The sequence below is a fragment of the Hyperoodon ampullatus genome (assembly GCF_949752795.1).
Source record: "Hyperoodon ampullatus genome assembly, chromosome: 5".
In the NCBI taxonomy this organism is placed as follows: Eukaryota; Metazoa; Chordata; class Mammalia; order Artiodactyla; family Ziphiidae; genus Hyperoodon; species Hyperoodon ampullatus.
The window spans coordinates 57,282,612-57,304,063 of record NC_136918.1 but is presented as its reverse complement, the minus strand read 5'-3'; the positions used below and the strand labels follow the sequence as shown (position 1 = coordinate 57,304,063).

The window sequence follows — 21,452 nt, the reverse complement described above, 5'->3', positions numbered from 1 at the left end:
TTGTAAATTAACTATACTTAAATTTAAAAAATTTTAAAAAAGAAATGAAATTCTGATACATACTTCAACATGGATTGAACCTTGAAGACATTATGCTAAGTCAAATAAGCCAGACATAAAAGAACAGATATTGCATAACTCTATTTACATGAGGTACATAGGACAGTCAAATTCATAAAGAATGTAGTATGGTGATTACCAGGGGCGGGAGGAAGGGAAAATGAGGAATTATTGTTTAATGGTTACAAAGTTTTAGTTTGCGATAATGAAATGCTCTGGATATGAATAGTGGTGATGGTTGCACAAGAGTGTGTATGTACTTAATGCCACTGAACTGTACACTCAGAAATGGTTAAATGGTAAATCTTATGTTATTTATATTTTTTCACAGTTTTTAAAAAATGGATGGTATGGGTGCAAGGACGGACAACCAGGCCAATAGGAAAAGAAAGTGAGCACAGAAACAGACCCCCTGGGATGTTGGTATATGATATTAAACCTTAAAATCAGTGGGGAAAGAGTGGACTAGCCAATGAACAGTGCTGGACAACTGGTCCCTGATATGGTAAAAGATAAAATTCCATCCCTAGCTCATCACACACGAATTAAATTACAGTTGAATCCCACTATCAAACTATGAAAGGCCAAATTTAAAGATTTCAGAAAAAAATATAGATGGTGATATCTGTGCACATCGGTAAAAATAGATTTCTTGAACATAGTGTACAAAGCCGTATTAGCTTCCTCGGGCTGCTGAACCAAAGGGCCGCAGACTGGGTGGCTTTCAACAACAGAAATTTATTCTCTCACAGTTCTTGAGGCCAGAAGTCCAAAATCAAGGTGTCAGTAGATTTCTGAGGCTATGGGTAGAATCTCTTCTTGTCTCCCGAACTTCTGATGAGGGCCGTCAATCCTTGGAGCTCCTTGCTTGCAACTCCCTCACTCCAATCTCTGCCTCTGTTGCCACAAGGAGTTCTCCCTGTGGGTCTCTGTTTCTGTTTCCAAATTTCCTTCTTTAAATAATGAGGACACCAGTCACATTATACAATATTAAGGACCCAGCCTATTCCACTATGACCTCATCTTTACTAATTATATCTGCAACAAACTTCTTTCCAAATAAGGTCACATTCTGTGGTACTGGGGAGGAGGACTTCTACATACCTTTTGTGGGGACACAATTCAACCTATAACAAAAGTATTAGCTATAAAGGAAAGGACTGATATATTTTAATCACATTATATAAAAAGTGAGCAGTTTCTTTCTTTCTTCTGTAAGACATGTCAGATAAACGATACCATGAAAAAGAGATTAGAAGTCCTTCCCCCCCCCCGTCATTAGTAATCTTGTTACTATAAAACATAAGTACGAGATACACAAAAACTACATATTTTAACATGTTTTTATTGAAAAAGGAACACATATTTTTAAATTTTAGTATAAAAATATAAAGTCATAATTAATTCTTGCCCATCCTTAAGTTACATTATCAAACAGTTCTTTTTTTTTTTTTTCCCCACTTTCCCAGTTCTCCTGCTCACAAGGGGCCAAATTCCCGATTTCTGATTAGCTTATCATTCATTTTAGAGTCTTTTATCAAAAATATCTTCAGTGCTTTCGGTCAGCTTGACTTTTGGGAGCGAAAAGCACAAACCATTCAGAAATATCGGGATGGCAAAAAAGTTCGTTCGGATTTTTACATATGATTACATGAAAACCCGAACGAACTTTTTGGCCAACCGAAAATAGTTCCTTGTTCACTAAACATAAATTTAATTTGTTTAGTGAAATGATATGATTTCGAATGGAATTTTCTTATTTCCAAGAGTACAAGGGTACAGGACAACTCCCACAAGGCCCCACACTGCACCAACTCCCCTGGCACATGGCATACCCTGACTGTGACCTTTCAGTCTTCTGGTATCTTCACAAGAGTAGACGGTTAAGGCAGAAGATGTTAATTGCTACGCAAATGTTTGTAAACCGAGAACCTTTTAGATTTCTGCTAGCAAGCTGATATCAGGTAGAGTCTCAGAAGGTCTTTCATCAGTTTCTCTTTCTTGGAATAAGTTGGTCACTTTTCAGAGATACCAGAAAATTTGTGTTGTAGAGTCTTGTGATTGAGGCTGCTCTGCTCAGGCTGCCTTATTTTGTCAGCTCTTTTGCAGTCTTTTCACAGTATATCACTCTGAAAAGTGAAAGGTCTCTCTGGGGGCACTGTTTTTTCTTTGCAGATCACTTAGCCAATTAAAAAGGCCCCGAAAAAACTGGCTTCTTGGTCCATGTCAATCAATTGCTCATTAGTTACAGAGACAAAAATTCGATCATTTTCCTTAAGCTCAAATATTCCACCTTGATAGATGGAATAGAGTCCATATTCTGAATCTTTAGACCAACAACTATTTCTAGCACTTTTCATCAGCAGTATGGGGTCAGGATAGCTTGTGCATTTGTAAATATATTGTACCATTTGTTTGTTTTTCTTTCTTTTCTCTTCTGTTGAAACTGTTCCCAAAACCTCTTCAGTTTCCTGAAATCGAAAGTATGTTTGGGAATAGATGTAATAAAACCCTGTTTGGTGGATAACCAGCTCCCCATTCCTCAAGTGCAAATTATTCAAGAATGAATGTCCTTTTCTTGACGACTCCCAGGAATTTATTTTCTGGCCCAAAGCTTTTTCATTCCTGGAGCCTGGGATGAAGTTTAGAGAAAAATAAAGTTAGCTTGTAGCAAAACAAGACGTTTCCCAATAGCTGTGGCTAGCCAATGCTTGGTTGGGATTGTAAAGAATTTTTTATAATAAAAACTTCTTGCTCCTTCAATCTTCCAAGGATTCTAAATTCTAGTCATATAGAAATCTGGAGGCTCCCGTATCACTGTGATCTGTTGGAAGTCCCTTACTTTTTTGTACCTCATCTACTCTGAATAGTAGCACGGGAATGGTTCACTAAGATGGCAATCTACTCCTGCGAAGAATTTCTATACAGAACCCCTGCCTCCTTTCCTGTGCCGGTGAGCTCAGATCAACGATGTAGATGGAAACCAAAAGAAACTTATCTATTTCCTCAAGCCTAGAGCTCATAAATTCCTGCTATTCTTTTAGGTCTTTTTGGATTCCTCCTTGGTCTTTCTCTAACCCAGTGTCAAAAGCACCATCCAAGCAGAAGGCATTTCTAGTCCAATAAGACAGGGTACAAGGTTTGGCCAAAAGAGCCCAGATTTAAAGATCTTCAGATCTTTGGATCTTTAAATCCCAAAGACTTTGAATGAAGATGGGCCTTACTAAGATATGATACTCTTCTAAACTTTGGGCTCATCTCCATGATTGACGCAAAATTGAGTTTTTCAAGAGTTGAAAATAACTATCATATTAATTGATGAATAGTAAACAGGAATAGTGAAATAATGATCTCACTCATAGGCAGAACATGTCAACGATTTACAAAACATGAGTTCAGGAATACCATGAAGGCAACTGCCCAGAAAAAAACAAACAAAAACCAACCAACCAACACAAAACCCCAACAGCCTTTTCATTCATTAACTAATGCCTGAAATTTCTTCAACCTGGGACAAAACTTTTTACAATAATAAAAGCACTACTTATTGAGTACTTACAATGCAACAGCATTTTGCGTTAATCTTCACTGTTTTATGAGTTAAAGATTATCTCTACTTTGTATATGAAGAAAATGAAGCTTGATTGTGTTAAGTAATTTGCTCAAAACAAAGAACTAGGTAAGGAGTAGCTGGGATTCCAATGTGGGTATTTAGATTACAAGACCTATGCACTAACCACAGCAGTATATGGACACCTGTTCTACAGCTAATAATTAGGCTTAACCTATTTGGTTAAACCATATGAAACTGACATTTCTGTAAGTGCAAAGTGGTCAAATATTGGCCAACTTTTTATGGTTCAACCTAATACAAATGCCACTGGGAGGCCTTGGTGACTCATGGGGAAAGTAGATGACTGATTTAGAACCTTTGAAGAGGAGAAAGATTTGATGAAAGAGAGAGAAATTACTTTAAAAAAAAGAAGAAGAAAAGCAAAACTGGGGGCATGGGAAACTCAAAGTTCTCCCACTTCCACTTCAGAATTTTCTTGAAGCCAGTTATGCCAGGGCAGTAACTAAGCTATTCATCTTGTAATCCTGCTTCCGAAAAGAGTCCATCTGAGACTTGATTACTACTGAGCATGTTGTAGATAGCCATATAAACATTTCTGATATAAGTTAAAAGAATAAATTATTTGGAACAAATTCTTCCATTCCCTTCTTTTAAACCATATATTCATTGTTTCTCTTACTTAGAACTGAGAATGTGCTTTTCCGATTGGTCCCAGTTATGTGAGCAGCTACCCTCTGAGGACCTTTTTCTCTTTCTAGGTGAGGAATATTTTGTTGCTTTTCTAAAAGAGAAAAGACAAAGAATCATCAGCACTTGTCAAACACATCTCAGATACATTGCTGTTCACAGCTCTTATCAATCAAGCACCGTAAGCACACTGGGCTCCCAAAGTTGATTATATGGGTTTTCATAAAACCAATTTACATTTTAGTATTATAATCAGTCTACTTCAGCCTATGTTGAACTTGAAAAGTACTTTAGATGGGAAGGATAAGCAGTAACTTGGGCTAAAATGTATCGGCATCTCAGGGGTAGGGTTCAACTAGAATATAACAAAGTGAAGATTCTGACCCTTTTCCTAAACTACAATAATAACAACAAAACTGTGGACTTATAATATTCCTGCTGAGGCATTTAAAATGCACCAATAACCAGGTACTGGCAGATTTCCACTTTGAGTTATATATAGAAACAGAGTGATACCAATTTTTATCATCTCAATTATTTTTTCCTCCCTGCTAGATACTACCTACTCTAAAGGAGTAGCAGTGATAACAATTGTCCAGAGATGCTACAAACTGGTATCCAACAGTCATTTCCCTCACCTCCCAAAGGGAATATGAAATGACATAATGGTCATGATAACCAGTATATGAGCATAAAAATCACTGGTTCACTAGATTATAATAAATAAATAACATTTATTGACCACCATCCGAAGTACTTTGGAGCAGACTGAAAGACTACAAATTCAACAAACTACTCTTTAAAAAAATCAGCTCAAACTTCCCAGGATGTTTACGTTCGTTGTTGAGATAAACTATACATTTTCATCAAGCAAATACGTCCAGGGACAAGGCAGTGCTCCACAGGGACTTCAAAGATTAATCACTGATTACACTGACTGAGCCCTCAAGGGACTTACAGCTTTTAGGGAAGACACATATTAGAAAGTGAAAATTAACCTATAAGAAGTAGAAATGAAGGGTGATGGGTGTTCAGGGGAGAGAAAGATTCCTATTTGTTGGAGAGCTGAGGTCAGGGGAGGGTTTGGACTAAGGCCCTTTCATTCATGTACTCCAGCAAACCAAAGTGCCCATCACATCTATACCTGACACTCTTCTAGAAAGATGGAGAAAGAACTATAAACAAATGAATGCAAGAAAGCATTTGAGGGGCAGGACAATTCTCTGAAATGGGTGGGGCTGGGGAGGCTTGGGACCCACAGCAATGGGAAAAGGGCATTCCCAGAGGTCTAGAATAGTGTCCCCAAGGCAGGATGCACAAAGCATTCCTGGGACACAGGCATCAGAGGAGTTCAGTTTCAGGCTTGAATGAGGATTTAAACTATAGAGGATTTGAATGTTAGACTAAGAGATTTGAATTTTTACAGACATGGGAAGACTCTGGAAGGTTTTGATCAGGGAAGCAAAAAGATATGTGTTGTGCTTTAGGTTAAACTACCTCATAGTAAGGTTTGATGGGTAGAAAGTGAGAGTGCTGGAGATTGGCGAGTTAGCAGATGGCTGTAATTGATCAGGTCTGAGAACAGGAAGCTTTAATCTAGGCTAGTAGTAGAAGAAACTGAAAGGAGGTGACAAAATTTCATAGGAGAGGAAGGAATGCTAAGGAGTCTCTCCATCTATCTGGTGTTGTTACTTATTCAGGATAGGTGGGTGTGTGCAGGATACTGAAAACCAAACACAGCTTGGGGAAGTACAGTCAATTACATGTTACTCTCAGAATGCTCAGCTTTCAAGGTTGATGTGTCCATTTACTTTTAACCACCATTGATAAATAATTCATAATGCCTTGACTTCCCCTAGACTGTAACACTTTATTTTAAAATATTCAGTCATGGAATCCAGTTACAAATATCTTGCATTTGAGGTCATTGCAAGGATATGGGAGAGCCTGGCTTTAAAAGCAAATTCTGAAGAGAGGACATTTCCTACTGGCTATAGCAAACAGCTCCTGGAAAAGAAGTCTGTGAATATGTATATTTGGGTGTCATGGATACATCTTGGTATACTGAGGAGTATATGATTTCTACGCTCCACTGGGATGAACAGAAAAGAATATTTTTCTTCCAACACTGAAAATAGTACATGCATCTACTGTAGACCATGGATCTGGTGTTCCTTATTAGAAGAGGAGTAGTGTTCAACATTCCTACTACTGTTTTTGCCTTCGGGGAAATGACCAGAAAGAATGCTTAGACCCTGGGACCAGGTCTTGCCTTCGTATTTAATAAAGCCCATTTAATAAAGGATGGTGGGGATTGTCAAGTGATGAGGAAGCTTATTGTAATGGAAAAGGATAGCTGAAAATTAGGAAGACATCATTAATAAAATATCTATTAAAAAACTGATTCTTCTTTGCCAGGCTGGTGTACCCCAGGACTGTAAGTCTCTGGTACACATATGCAGGCTGGTATGATTATTAACAGGGGAAAATGGGGCTATGGTGAGCCAAATGCAAAGCAGCAGTAAATTTAATTCATCAGTTGTATTTACTTATGTATTGATTTAAAAAAACACGTATTAAGAACTTTCTGTGTAGAGAGGGATGGTGGCACAAAAATGTGAATGTACTAATGGCCACCAAATTGTGCGCTTCACAATGGTTAGTTGTATGTTATGTGAATTTCATCTCAGTCAAAATACACACCCACACATGCACATGAACACACACACCAAAGGCGGTGCAGGTAAGGACCAGGGGGATAAGAGAGGATCTACTGGGCTTGAGGTGTACAGTTAAGTCTAGGAATAGAGCGGTGAGAGAAAGAGGCATGTTTTCTGTCTTTGTGGATCTTTCATCTAGTAGGGAATCAGACAGAACACAGAGAATATTTATATATTTTCCTTTGATTTATATATACATCAATCAAAGGAAATGAACAAGGTAAGTGTGATAGAAAAAATAGGATGTGGGTGAACTTACTTAGAAAGTTGGTCAGGAAAGTTCTCTCTGAGAGGTGACGAGTAGGTGATGAGGATGGAGGGTGAGAAGGAGGTGGTTATGTGAAAATCCAGGAATGGAAGAAGCCAGTTGCAGGACTAGAGAAGCCGGCCTTGGCAATAACAATGAAGGGGGGCTGTGGGTCAAGAGCAGGCTGGTGACCATCAGCGGAGATAGCCAAGGTGTGGGGACTGCAGGATGAGGATTTCGGGGTGGGTAGAAGGATTGCTGGGAAAGAGATGACGGAGCAAGAGGCTTTTGCATAAAGAAAGGCTTCGAGCCTAGGGGTGGTCAGAAGCAGAGAAGATGGGTAACTTGGGAGCCCTTTTTTTCCAGCTATGCTCCAGAAAGTTACCCACATTAGAAGGTAAAAATAAAGAATCAAAGAAGTTGAGGTGAAAGGAAAATCCACGTTGGAAGAATAAAATTCAGATGAAACGAAGTTCAGACCATAGGTGGGTCACAGATTTGCTTCTGAGCTTTCTAGCTGCTAGTGCAAGGGAGGAAATAGAATTAAGCAGCTTGAGACACTGAGCAGTGGTCAGAGATGGGATGTGTGGATGGGAGCAGAGAGAAAGAAGATGGAGAGCTATTCACCCTATCACAAGGCTGACAGTAGAAAATTAAAATAACAACAAAAAGAATACTACCTGGAATTGAAGGAATGGCTTCCTCATAGGTTCTCAAAATGATCTGCAAATAGTATTGAATAAAGCTTGTTAATTTCCCTAAGCATTTAGACTGACTATAGAATGTCTGTGGCTCTTCTTGCTGACGTCTAACAGAAAATTTCCACCTAAGATATCAACCTAGGCAGCTTTAAGTTGTCCAAGCATAGAGTGTGTGGGGCAGGGTGGGAGCTGGGATGAATATGGAGGCAGCTGTCCCTACTGTGGATGGAAGGATGGTCCTCTGTCTGGGAGACTTCTGTTTCTGGATGAAGTCTTTGAAAGCCCACACCTGGAGCAGCACAGGAGCAAGGAGTTATCCTTCTCCAAGTTAGGTCAGCCTAACGTTCCCCAGGTCTCCTTCTGGCTGACGGATGTGGTAGCCATGTCACCGCACTTTCTGGGTGTGTGTGTCTGCGTGCATGCATGTGTAGAAGTGCATTGTCTGTGTGTGTCTGCATGCATGCATGTGTATAAGTGCATTGTCTGTGTGTGTCTGCATGTATGTGTGTGTGTATAGTGCATTTTGTGTGTAGCTGCATGCATGCATGTATAAAGGCACTGTGTCAGAGTCCAGGAGCTTTAAATTATCAGACATACCCAAGACTTAAGGTGTAAGGCACACTCCCTCTCTCTCATGGTGCCCACAGACACCCACAACCCATCCAGCGGTGACCTGGTAGCACCATGTCACTCTCTCATTTCTGAGAATGTGGCTGAGACGTTCTCAACATAAAGATATTTTACCAAATTCTCATATCCTACTAAACACTTCATATCATTTTCTTTGTGCTAACCAGTGGGGAAAACCAGTAATAAAGAACGAAATCTAGCCTTTCTGTTAAATGAGCCCACCCTGACGTGACTCATCCAAGGCTTTAAATGCCTCTCCACTCAGTTCTGTCACCCCTGGGGGCTTTGCCCATCCTTGCCCACCTTTCCCGTCACTGTAGTTAATTATACAACCGTCAGAAACTCCCTTCCTCTGCACTCCCGCTCCAAATCAGAAGCTCTCTTCTTTTTCCTCTGTCAAAAGCTCTGACCCCAGATAATGGGGGGCTGCCTGTAGGGCAATGGGCACTGGCGTGTGGGAAGGGAAGCAAGGGGTGGCCTCAGCACATTAGCTCTCTCACTCTCATTGTGGGCCAGAAAGGAAGGAAGGAAGGAAGGAAGGAAAAAGGAGGAGGAGGAAAGGCAAAAGGGTAAGTCCTACAGTGTGGTCCTTAACACGGTGCCACCAAGAAAAAAAAAAAAAAGATTGTAGTACAATCAGATGGACTGGATTCAAATCTGTTCATTAGCAGCCCTGGGAAACTTAAGTTACTTAACTGATATGAACTACTTTAATTTCTTCATCTATTTTTTTTTAAAGAAGATAATAATGATTCCTTCCTCACAGAGCTGTTTGAGGATTAAGGGAGATAATATACATAATGGGCATAGGATGTTTATGGGAAATTGTCTGTTCACTTCACGGTGCCTGGAAAAATGGGGAACTCTTTTCCCCTCCTACGCTCTCATCCACCGCTGTGTGCCCTCTCTTCTCTAGTCAGTGGCAGGATGTGAGAATGGGAGGGACGGGGGAAGAGCAGAAAAGAGACCTGTAAAAACCACCCACACGGCTTCTCTCATCTCGCCACTCCCAGGCCCAGCACCCAGCCCCCTCCTCGGTCTCCAGATTTCTACTCTAGTTCTGAGTTTCTCTCCTCTGCCACCAGTGGGTTTGCCACCCTCCCTCTAATCCTAGGAACCGTGGGGTCCCATTCCTCAGGTTCCTCAGGACACTTCCCCAACCCTGAGTCTTTCCTGGTGTTTTTCACTTGGGGCAATGGAGTCCCAGCTGTTCCAGGACAGCTTGTGCATGGCAGGTGTCCTGCCCACGATTCCAGGGCAGCCATGGAGCAGATGTGTTTCTAGGACAACCAGGTGGAAGTCTGATTTCATTTCTCATAGGAATAGCATCACAGGTGATGCTGGGCTTTACTGCGAGGACTGCTTAGGGTTATAAATCAGAGCCTAACCACCGACATAACACTGTTTCTATGGAAGGGCACACTGAGTACCAGACAATAGACTTACAATCATTTCTTTAAAACACATCCTCCTCCTACCCTGGGAATATCCCCAGTAATTTTTTTAAACAATGAGGTTTACAGTTTTCATGTTTGTGTTCACAGCTGGCCTTTCCGGATATGCAGAAGGTAAATGTTATTAATGCCATGTTACAAATAAGGAAGCAGCCTGAGAGAAGAAACTATATTTGACATGTCCTGTCACTGAAAGTATAATTAAGTAATCATATTTAGTGAAATAAGCTGTTAGCTAACAAAGTTTCTGCTGGAGATCCTATTTAAGCAACTTTCACAAACAGAAAATAATATTTTGTAACGTGTCATTTATTAACTGTATATTGAGATGTCATCACCTTCAATTTCTCAAAGTACCTCTTTCTTCCCTCTTCCTTTCCTCTTTCTTCATCTCTATATGCATACAAAAATAAATCAAGACTTAATTCCAGAGAACCACAATGTGGCGACACAAGGGTTTATAAAAAAAAAAAAAAAGAAAAAAGAAAAGAAAACAAAAACAAAAGAAAAAAATAACAGAGAACAACAATGTGGGAAGAATATAAAACACCATTGTTTGGTTTCTCTTGTCTTCTGAATAAAAAAAGAAATCACACACATCCTTTACTGTTGTGTGACCTTGAACACATTGCTCTGTCCGTGCCTCAGTTTCCACAAGGTGAGATAAAAAGTTTAGACTCGATGAAGGAGGTCTCTGGAGGAGAGGAATAAACTCTAGACCAAGAGTTGATCAGGACCCACTGTTTGGTGCTGTCCCGTCTTTTCCTAGTTCAGTGAATTTGGGGGCAATCACTTAAACACTCTGGGCCCCAGTTTCCTCCCTTACAAAATAAGGACTCTAAGCTTGATCTAAAATAGTCCTTCTCCTCTGACCTTCTATGCCTGCTGGTAAAGCGACCCCGTGGTTCACTTACCTTTCTAACAAACTGACGGAGTTGCCACTTCACATGCCAGCAGGGGTTGATCATACTCTCGTCATCACTGGCATCCCAAGAACTGTCATCGTCCTTTAAGAAGCAAGTTATGCCACTTTTGGAGTACTTGTCCTGCATCTGGGTTGAGATGAATATAACACAATATTATGCACAAGTGCTTTTTCTTTTTGTTCATTTACAAGTTAAAACAACAGAAGCTGATGATGGGTTCAGAGAAGTCTTAGCACCATGGAAAAGCTCATTGCCTGAAGTGGTAGTAAGCATGCCGTTCTTTGTCCGTTGAATAAAGGTAAGCAGTTGGATGTGGTGGAAGGGAAACAGGTGTGGGCCAGGCATCCAGGGTCACAATGCCCTTTGCTGCCCCTGCCCTTGAGCAGTCGTATGTCCCTCAACAAATTGCTTCTACTCTGTGACATCTCTTCTTCATCTGCATTTTGTGCTGGCTCGCCGTGGTGATCTTTGAGGTTCCTTTCAGCTCTGACATAGTGTGACTCCCATCCTACAGCTAGAAACCCACCAGGTACAAAGTAGGCAGTGGAGTTTGTTTACATTCCAGGATCCTAAATAAAAAATTAGCCAAAGCCTCTAGGGTGCAGGTAATATTCTGTTTCTTGATCTGAGCTTTGATTGTCTTAGTAGATTCTAGTTATTGTTGTGATTTCTACTCCTCTGGATGGCAGAATCCAGACTACATTGCCACTAGATGTTTGAATGTCCACACCAGCTAGGGATTTACCTGCAGAGACTCGAAACACCATTTGAAGGTTTGCTTCCTTCTTCTGATTGAGGGTAAACATTTACAATGGCTAGATCATTGCCAACAAAGTCTGTGCTTGATGTTACACACACACACACACACACACACACACACACACACACACACACCCCAAACCATCCAGAGCACTCCAGAATGACAACTGATTAATCTTACGAAGAAAAACAGGATGTTCATGCAAGGTCAGATTTTTTTTTTTTTCCTGTTTTCATTTTTAACAACTGGGATTCAGGAGATGTTATTTCTCTGTACAAATCCATTGAATTGCCTTTCTCTGGGGAAATAAATGGGAAAATAGCCATTTTTATCTGTTATTTGAACTTAGGGGACTTCAAAGCTTGAAGGAAAGATCAAACTTAACAATGCGCTGCTCCCTCCTATAGAAAGATGATCTCATTCCAAATCAAAATAACTTAAATATTTACGAGAGCTTTCAGCCAGAATCATGCAGGTCCGTACTGTCAGCCATGTACTCCTTGGACATTTGATCAGTTCTCTCAAGCATAAAAGTGACAAACCTAAGTTAATTAATTCCTTCCCCACACTCTGGCATAGAACATTCATTTACTTTTAAGTAAATGTTTATTTTCTTTCTTCCTCTTTAAAATTCCAAGAGTAAAACATTGGCCTAGTAGATGTAGTGGGGGTGACAGCTGGGACCACCTGAGTTATGACTGGCGATGAAATTAGACACCATTCCTTTGATCCTACCCACCTCCATGTTCTTCTACTGTAGACATTAATTTTCATCTGCAATTTATGTGATCTTAAAAAGCCTTTCCAAGGAAGGAACTCAATTTAGAAATAGAAGAGCATGTCTAGCAAACTGAGGGGAGGATCGGGGAAGAAGAGCTGGATTCACCAACAAGGCCTGAGAGTAGTTCCAGGAAGAACAGTTGTATTAGCCATCGTCCCAGCCCAGCAGGACTGGGTGTGCCTTGGCCAGGCATTGACTTGATGAAACTGAATAAACAGGCTTAACTGATTTTCGTAACCTGTTGGGACAAAACAATGTGCATGACACAGAAGGGAGGGAGCAACTTGTCATCTTACTTCACAGCAGTTGGAAGCTGTCTCAGCATGAAAGGGCTGAGTGACCGGGAGGCTGAGGCTGGGGGCAGGACAGGGCAGAGTTGAGAGGTGCTGGGATCAGGCGGTCAGGGTAGCTGACAGCCCCTGTGAAGTCAAGTGGAGTTTGAGAGAGTGGAAGAGAGCAGGGGCCAGCCCAGGTCAGGACCAACTGCTGGCCTCTGGAGATTTTCCAGAAACACTTTCAGGAGGTGGGGAGGGAGAACCTTGAAAACTAAGGTCCTAAGTAGACGTGGGAGGGAGTCTGACAAGCTAGTGAGACTGCAGTGTTAACCCAGACTGAATGAAGCCTAAAGACGCTGAGGATACACAGGCAGCCTGGAAAATATAGAAGATTATAGAATACTCTTCTAAAAGTGAAACAAATAAAAACCTCTGATCCACCCTCATTCCACCTCCTAGTTAACCTTTGGATGTTCTCTTTTTTTTACAGGGTTGAGATTAGACTGGGCGTGGGCAATTTTGTATATGGTTGTTTTCTCTTAAGACTATACAAAAATGTCATGCTCTTTAGATCTGTATGAAAATCATATGGATAGCATAGATATTTTTACAACATTAGCTGTTAGAAAATTGATAAAATATAGAAAAATTAAAAAGTGGCACCCATAATTCTACCCTCTAAAGATCACAACTTATTTCTCCTTCTAGATATTTTTAATGCTTGTATTGGGTTGGCCAAAAAGTTCGTTCGGGGGTTTCAACAGCAAACTCTGAACGAAATTTTTGGCCAATCCATATTGACTTCAGAACAAAAGAAAGCCCCAGCCACTCTGCATCCCACCCCCACAAGTTTCATATTTAGTGGTTTCCTCTACAGACCTAGGCCAACACAGGTAACTGACACATGGGCAAGGTGGTGCTATGGTTATTCCAAGAATGATTAATGATGATTAATATGATGTCTCTCTGCCCCTTGCCTTTTCACATCCTTTCACACTTTGAGGTTGAATTTCCTACAGCACTTCTCAGGCTGGGGCTGTTCTCTTGCTAACCACATCTGGGTGTTGGGGGCAGGGCCATGAGTGTGCTATTTTTATCTGGACAACTCTAGAAGGAGAGAGATGGCTATTGCCCTTGGTTCTGAGAAGTGGATTCCACTCGACTGCTGCTGTTGCCATCACAAACAGTGTGACTGTCTAGGCCAGGGCCAACCAGTCCTTGGCAGGGCGTGAAGTCAGCAGGGTGGACTCCTTTGCTGGCTGGCTCAGAGACTTCAAGGTGGCAGCACTGACCCTCTCTGCTGCCCAGACATTAGTCTCTGACAATCAGTTTCTGCAAACCACAAATAGCATAAAGGATCATTTATGGACATCAGTGGATAAGGGTCTCCTTCTCCTTTGTCTTCCCCATCTATAATGCCACAGCAATAGGCAGTCCCCTTGTCATAAAACTTTCTCAGAGTCATAGACTTTAGAGGCTAAGCCCATATTTATTGTTCATGCTCGCAGGTCTACAGGCTTAATTGTGAGGGTCCAATCCAACATTCCTCAGCCCGGCTCAACCCACACTCCCTATAATCCTTGCCCACTGTATCTTCTGCAAATTTTTGCTTGCCAGAGTGAAACCTGTGATCTGATTTAGGAAATTAATACTTGTGTTGAATATGCTTTTCCAAACTCTACACAGTCACCCAAAGAGATTCAGATTCATTTTCCCTTGCATAAATTCCTGATGAAGAGGGTGACAACTCCAAGAGACTTCTCAATGCTGATTACAATGGTTACCATTTACTGAGCCCCTATTTAATGCCTGGGTTCAAAATTGGGCTTCACCTTTTACCTAACTTCCCTGAGTCTTAGTTTGTTCATCTATAAAATGGGATAATTATATTTACTTTCTAGAATTGTTATGAGGATTAAATAGGGCAGTATTTTGAAAGATTCTGGAACAGTTTTTGCTCAATATCTCTTAATTCTCTTCTTTCTGATACTCTTAATAAATTCTTCTGCATGTCTATACAGAAGTGTACACATATGAACATGCAATCAGGAAAAATGTGTGCAAGTGGGGAGATGTTAAACTTTGAAATTTCCATTTTTATAGAATTCAAAGAAACTTGATCATGTACACAGACAATTGCATAACTCAGATCAGTAAATAACGAGTTGATTCAGTCTTAAAATGAGGCCAACTTGTAATGATAGCAAATTGAGGGAACCTCTTGTGTATGGAGACACAGACTCACTATTTATACTGCAAAGTTAACAAAGCTTATGACATGCTGTCTCCAAACTGGGAAACACAGCAGCATTCCAGTCTCTCGGGCAGACATAGAACTAAAAGGCATGATTATAATCACGTTGATTTTTTTTCTTACAAATACAGGCTCTTTGAAATTGCCCTATAACAAAGCTGACTTTACTGGCCATCTAATGGTAGTGATCATTTGTATAATTACTTGTTGACTCTTGTTTTATTCACTTCATTTCCAAAGGAAATTCCCAACTAGTTGAGAGCCAAGTTTATACTCCACAGGATATACAAACTGCATTTATTTCCTTAACAGATAAACACTATTTTATATTTGTCCAAGACCCTTAGCCTTGCATTTCCTGCCCAGCTGACAGATTTGATGTTGTACTGTCACCATGCAGCAGGGTGCTGTTCAGCAAAAGGGGGAGATAGGTTAACCTTACTGACACCCTGCTGTGATGGGAGGAGCATTCCCTATGAGCTGAGCTGGGTCCAGCTCTACTTCCAAATTTCTGCCTGAGCTCGGATAAGTCATTTCTCTGGCAGTCTCTAGTCTCATCTATACAACGAGGGGTATCCAAAATTCCTTCCAGCTCGAAGTTCCCTACTATACAATATACAATTAGTCAAAATATACACAGAAACTCCTATACTGTTGGCGGGAATATAAATTGATAGAGAACAGTACGGATGTTCCTTAAAAAATTGAAAATAGAGCTACCATATGATCCAGCAATCCCACTCCTGGGCATATATCTGGAGAAAACCATAATTTGAAAGGATACATACACCCTAATGTTCATTGCAGCACTATTTACAATAGCCAGGACATGCAAGCAACCTAAATGTCCATTAATGGAGGAATAGATAAAGAAGATGTGGTACTGTATACAATGGAATATTACTCAGCCATAAAAAATAACAAAATAATGCCATTTGCAGTGACGTGGATGGACCTAGAGATTGTCTTACTGAGTGAAGTAAGTCAGACAGAGAAAGACAAATATCGTATGATATTGCTTATATGTAGAATCTAAAGAAATGGTACAAATGAACCTATTTACAAAACAGAAGCTGAGTCACAGATGTAGAACACAAGCCGGGGGAATAGGGGGGAGGGATAAATTGGGAGACTGGGATTGACATATACACACGACTGTATATAAAATAGATAACTAGTAAGGACCTACTGAAGAGCACAGGGAATGCTAGTCTGTACTCTGTAATGACCTATATGGGAATAGAAATCTAAAAAAGAGTGGATAGGGACTTCCCTGGCGGTCCACTGATTAAGACTTTGCCTTCCAATGCAGGGGGTGAGGGTTCAATCCCTGGTCAGGGAGCTAAGATCCCACATGCCTTGTGGCCAAAAAACCAAAACATAAAACAGAAGCAATATTGTAACAAGTTCAATAAAGACTTTAAAAATGGTCCACATCAAAAAAATCTTATTAAAAAAAATTTTAAGAGTGGATATCATTCTATTTGAGTAGAACCAGTTTTGCTACCTTTTAAAGAGTCATTAAAGAAAGATTTGTGAACCCTAAAAAAAAAAAAAAGAGTGGATATATGTCTGTGTGTAACTGTCTCACTTTGCCATACAGCAGAAACAAACACAACATTGTAAATCAACTATGCACCAATAAAAAAAATTAAATGAAAAAAATATGTACACAGAAAGCCAAAACCTGGGGTTGGCTTATTTTCAGTAATTTTGCATTCAAAATCCACTGGAATTAGCCACATTTGGAACACAAAACAGCATTATTACAAGTGGTTTAGAGCCTGGCTTAGGGTTAAGCCTCAACTCTACCCTACTGCCTGTGTCCTGGCAGTACAGTGGTGAAGGTTGGTTATTCATTCAACAAGTGTTTAGTGAACACCTACTATGTGGGAGCTCTGTGCTAGTGCCTAGAGGTGTCACAGAAAGCAAAAGCAGATACAGTCCTGCCCTGATGCAGTTCCTCTCACTCCCAAGAATTTGAGTCAAGAACTGTAAAGCAGAAAGCACTCAATGAATGGCAGCTGTTAATATTATAACATTCTGTTGAAGACAAAACTACCTCAGGAGTTTTGTTGCCCACATCTGCTAGTAACTGGTGGAGCCAGTTCAGTAACTGCACTTTGTGCACACAGTCCCTTCAATTCACTTTTGCAAAGTCCTCAGTAATGATATACATTAGAAGTTAGGGTCCCCAGGCAGAGAAAGAGAGGATTCTCTTCCTCTGTAAAGTCTTCCCAGAGAAGCCAGTAAAGGCAGTTAACCGGAGGGTTGCCAAGAGCCTCTGTCAGAGAGCATGTGCATCGTACTGACCTGCTTCAGCTCGTTGGTGAAGTACATGTAAGTCACGGCCACACAGAGGGCCTGCAGGAGCACTGTGAAGATCAGGATCAGTGCACAGGTCTGCCCAGGGCTGGGGCCCACTGGAGCCTGCATCAGGGCCATGGTCCTGTCAGAGTCTGACTGCCACAGAGTTAACGAGGCAGCAGCTTATGGTTGGCGTGAGAGGAGAAGTGGGTGGGGCATGGAGTCCGAGTTTTGCTTACGGGAAAGAAGAATAAAAATGAAACTGAAAGTTAAGACAAACAGAGAAAACAATACATATGAGGATTACACAACTGCAAGCCTAGGAATTCCAAACCACTAGAAGCTAGCAAGAGGCAAGGAAGGTCCAACTACAGGCTTCAGGGGTTCCATGGCCCTGCTGACTCCTTGGTTTTTGACTTCTAGCCTCCAGAACTGCAAGACAACACAATTCTATTTGTGCTGCTTCGTTGTGGCAGCCCTAGGAAATGAATACAGCTTCAATTTGATTAGAAAGGTGAAAAAAATCTAAGTGTTGCGATCACAATAACTACAATCCATTAATCAAAATAAGATTTTGGGGACCTGCCTGGTGGCGCAGTGGTTAAGAATCCACCTGCCAATGCAGGGGACACGGGTTCGATCCCTGATCCGGGAAGATCCCACATGCTGTGGAGCAACTAAGCCTGTGCGCCACGACTACTGAACCTGTGTTCGGGAGCCCGCGAGCTACAACTATTGAGCCCGCGTGCCTACAGCCCGTGCTCCGCAACAAGAGAAGCCACCGCAATGAGAAGCCTGCGCACCACAACCAAGAGCAGCCCCCGCTCGCCGCAACTGGAGAAAGCCTGCGCGCAGCAACCAAGACCTAATGCAGCCATAAATAAATAAATAAATATATTTTTTTTAAAAAGGTCGAGATCTCCATTTAAAAAAATAAAATTTCTTTGAAATGGTCACTGTCAACAAGGTCATCAGCTCATCAGAAGTGAATCCATGTTTCTATGAACTATCCCATTCATTGACTATCTAGGCTAGAGGGCTATCTAGGTCACCAGGTTTTATAAGTATGTGTCTTTCCATCATTTTCTAATTGCACAGTCTTCATGTTCTTAGTTTACATCTTATTTATTCTGACTAGGTAGTTACCGGGCTGCACCCCACAGGTCTGCAAGCCTTGTAGTTGCCCAGCCTCCAAACTGAAGAAAGACGCTGGATACGGCAACAGGGACATCAATGGTTTATTGGACAGGGGATCCTACATATCTGAAGCAAAAGGTTCTGGAGTGACATCCCACCATGTGCAGCAGACAGCTGGCAGGACATGACAGAAGACTTTGCTACTCAGGGGAGAAGGAGGCTATCATTCATGGGGGAGGGGGAATTGATGTCAGGTGGGCTCATCAGTTGCCAGGGAAACCAGGGGCTGGGGCAGGGGGCAAGCATGCAGGCAGTTACTGATAAAGCCCGGTAATTAAGAGGATTGGAGAGTCATGTGAGTGAAACAGGGCCTGGTCGAGCAGGGGATGGACGGAGAGCAAGAGAACAGCCATCTTGAGTGGCCTGACCATACCCTCCACCCCTACAGACCCTGCACCAGCCTTACAATCTTGGTCCACCTCTCTTCCGTGATACCCTTGGGGTCAGGTACAGAGAGGGCACTGCAACCAAATACCACAAATGCGATACAGGCAATAGCAGCTAAGGAGTATCAAGAGTCCAAGAAGTGGGCAAACTTTGGAGCCAGCTGCTTATAAGGTCAGTTTTTCATGAAAGTCCAGAGGAGAATGACAATGGCATCTCACTGTCGACCCAGCACTCAGACTCGTTTTGCAGTGAGGCCACCACTGTGCCCAGTTCGTAAACAGATTCCCTCCACTCAGATTAGGGACAAAATGTAAGATGCTCATAACAGGCACAGTGCAGGGAAGATCATGACCATTAAACAAAATACAAGCAGTGACAGCATCCTGAGATCGTACCACCCCTGCCTGTGGCTCCTGTCCTGGGGGGCAGTATCATCCCGCCTCTCCACCCTCTGTCCCTACAGCCAGTGCCGAATCCTGGAGAGGCCCACGGGGTTAATATGATGGTGCCTTCCTTCAGTCAGGGCCTGGATTCATTACCTCAGTGGTCTTAGGTGGGGCTGGGCAGGAGACAGGTGAAATCTGTAAATCCCTTTCTAATTCTATTCCCCACGAGGCAGCAAACCCAAACCCGCAGGGACTTACCTGCCAGTCTCAGGGCCAGTTTTATAATGTGTCCCCTGGGGGTAGATGCCGTGACCAGGGCGACAGCGACTTATCGTCCTGACCGATAGCTGGCAACATCCCTTGGTGGTCAACAGCTGAACTCGGCGGACATGGACTAGCGGCCTCTGGGTTCACGTGGCACGGGCACGGGGCCCATTGCTCCTGGGTGTGTCCACACGTTGAGAGCGGCTTTCCCGTCTCACCTGTTTCTGACGCAGCTCACTCATCCTCTGCATTGGCTCGGCAGCAGTGGGGCTGTAAGGCACGTGGAAATGCCAGCACGTTTCATTTGCATCGGCCCTTTCCTGAACTTCACGGCCAGTCACGTGGGTTCCTTGGTCACTATCGACGTCCGTGGGTCCTGTAGGTCACACACACAGCTGTTCTCAACCCCAAAGAGTGGTCTCGCGTTGCTCCCTGACTCGGGTAGGCCTTTTGGCATCATCCTCCGCCTGTTGTGCGGCATTGTAGACACATGTCGCTGCTGTTCCATCACACTGTATCAGGGCTCTGCCTCCTTCCTCAGGTGAGACCAGAAGCCCAAGGGCACCTTATGATTACGCCGTTGCCACAGGCCCAACCAGACCCTCCGGGTAACTGGCCACTCCAGTTCCCAATCCTGTCCCTCAGTTAACATCCCTAAAGCCGGTGCCTGTAGTCATTGAGTGGGGGTGGGTCGGGGGTACGCTGGCATTTTGTAGATAATCCAGGTCCTTGTGTTCTGTCTGCATTCACCAGCCATCCCCGTGCAGTCAGATGAGCCACGAGCACGGGGCTGCTACTTTTAAAGTGGAAAGAGACTCTGAGGTTAACAGGATATCGTCACTCTAATGGAAGAGAAAGACATCTGTCATGGTAGACAGCTGCCACAGGGCCTCACAGGCTAGTGGGCGGCCACCCCAGGATCACATCTGCAATTTTCTGTCCCCTGTCCTCATTTCTTCACATCTCTGCACTCACGAGAGTTTCCTTGGCCTCCTGGCTGGCTCCTCAGTTGCTGGGCTGCACCCTGCAGGCCTGAAAGCCTGGTAGTTGTCCAGCCTTGGGACCGAAAAAAGAACCAGGAGACAGTGATAGAGACAACAACAGTTCCTTGGACAGGGTATCTTACGTGTCTGAAGCAAAAAGTCTTAGAGCGACATCCCCACTGTGTATAGCCGACAGCAGGCAGGTCAGGGCAATAGTCTCTGCTACTCAGGGGGAGAAAAAAGCTGCCATTTAGGGCTTCCCTGGTGGCGCACTGGTTAAGAGTCCGCCTGCCGATGCAGGGGACACGGGTTTGTGCCCCGGTCCGGGAAGATCCCGCATGCTGCAGAGCGGCTGGGCCCGTGAGTCGTGGCCGCTGGGCCTGCGCATCCGGAGCCTGTGCTCTGTGGAGGGAGAGGCCACGGCAGTTAGAGGCCCGCGTACCGAAAAAAAAAAAAAAAAGCTACCATTTATAGAGGAATTGATGTCAGATGGGCTCATCAGTTACCTGGGACTAATTAAGCCCTATAATTAAGAGGATTGGGTAGTCATGTGAGTGAAGCAGGGCCTGGTCAAGCAGAGGATGGACAGAGAGCAAGAGAACAGCCATCTTGAATGGCCTGACCATACAGTAGTACATATACATAGTAATGGGATACAAAGTATTTCACCCTCACCTGTACATGAATCATCCTGTTCTCCACTCCAAAGACAACCATTACTAACAGTTTTTTATGTATGTTTCCACTGATTCCATGCATTTATAAAAATATTATGTGTATATATGTATATCATGTATATGATAGATGTAAATGGTAGCATACTCTATATATCAGTGGTCCCCAACTTTTTGGCACCAGG

The 21,452-nt window shown here is 42.5% G+C and overlaps 1 protein-coding gene across 2 annotated transcripts; it reads right to left on the bottom strand.

Annotated features, from left to right (window-relative positions):
- Positions 1-1,385: 1,385 nt before the first annotated feature.
- On the bottom strand, positions 1,386-19,704 carry TNFSF10 (TNF superfamily member 10). 2 transcript variants are annotated; one of them, XM_079704264.1, is made up of 5 exons: positions 19,605-19,704; positions 10,988-11,125; positions 7,969-8,011; positions 4,314-4,415; positions 1,386-2,692 (listed from the first exon to the last, which is right to left on the bottom strand). In XM_079704264.1, exons 2-5 carry the CDS (start codon positions 11,123-11,125, stop codon positions 2,241-2,243), a joined length of 735 nt encoding a protein of 244 aa, XP_079560390.1. In that variant the 5' UTR covers positions 19,605-19,704; the 3' UTR covers positions 1,386-2,240. The 2 variants fall into 2 exon arrangements, with proteins under 2 accessions (XP_079560390.1, XP_079560391.1); XM_079704265.1 differs by lacking the exon at positions 19,605-19,704 and adding an exon at positions 17,383-17,533.
- Between the last annotated feature and the right edge of the window lie 1,748 nt (positions 19,705-21,452).

Coding starts and splice junctions, on each gene's coding strand:
- TNFSF10 (XM_079704265.1), bottom strand. CDS start 17,514: ATGGCCCTGATGCAGGCTCCAGTGGGCCCCAGCCCTGGGCAGACCTGT. Junction 4,416..7,968: donor AGCCATTCCTTCAATTCCAG/GTAGTATTCTTT, acceptor TTTCTCTTTTAG/AAAAGCAACAAAATATTCCT. Junction 2,693..4,313: donor AAGCACATTCTCAGTTCTAA/GTAAGAGAAACA, acceptor ACTTCATCCCAG/GCTCCAGGAATGAAAAAGCT.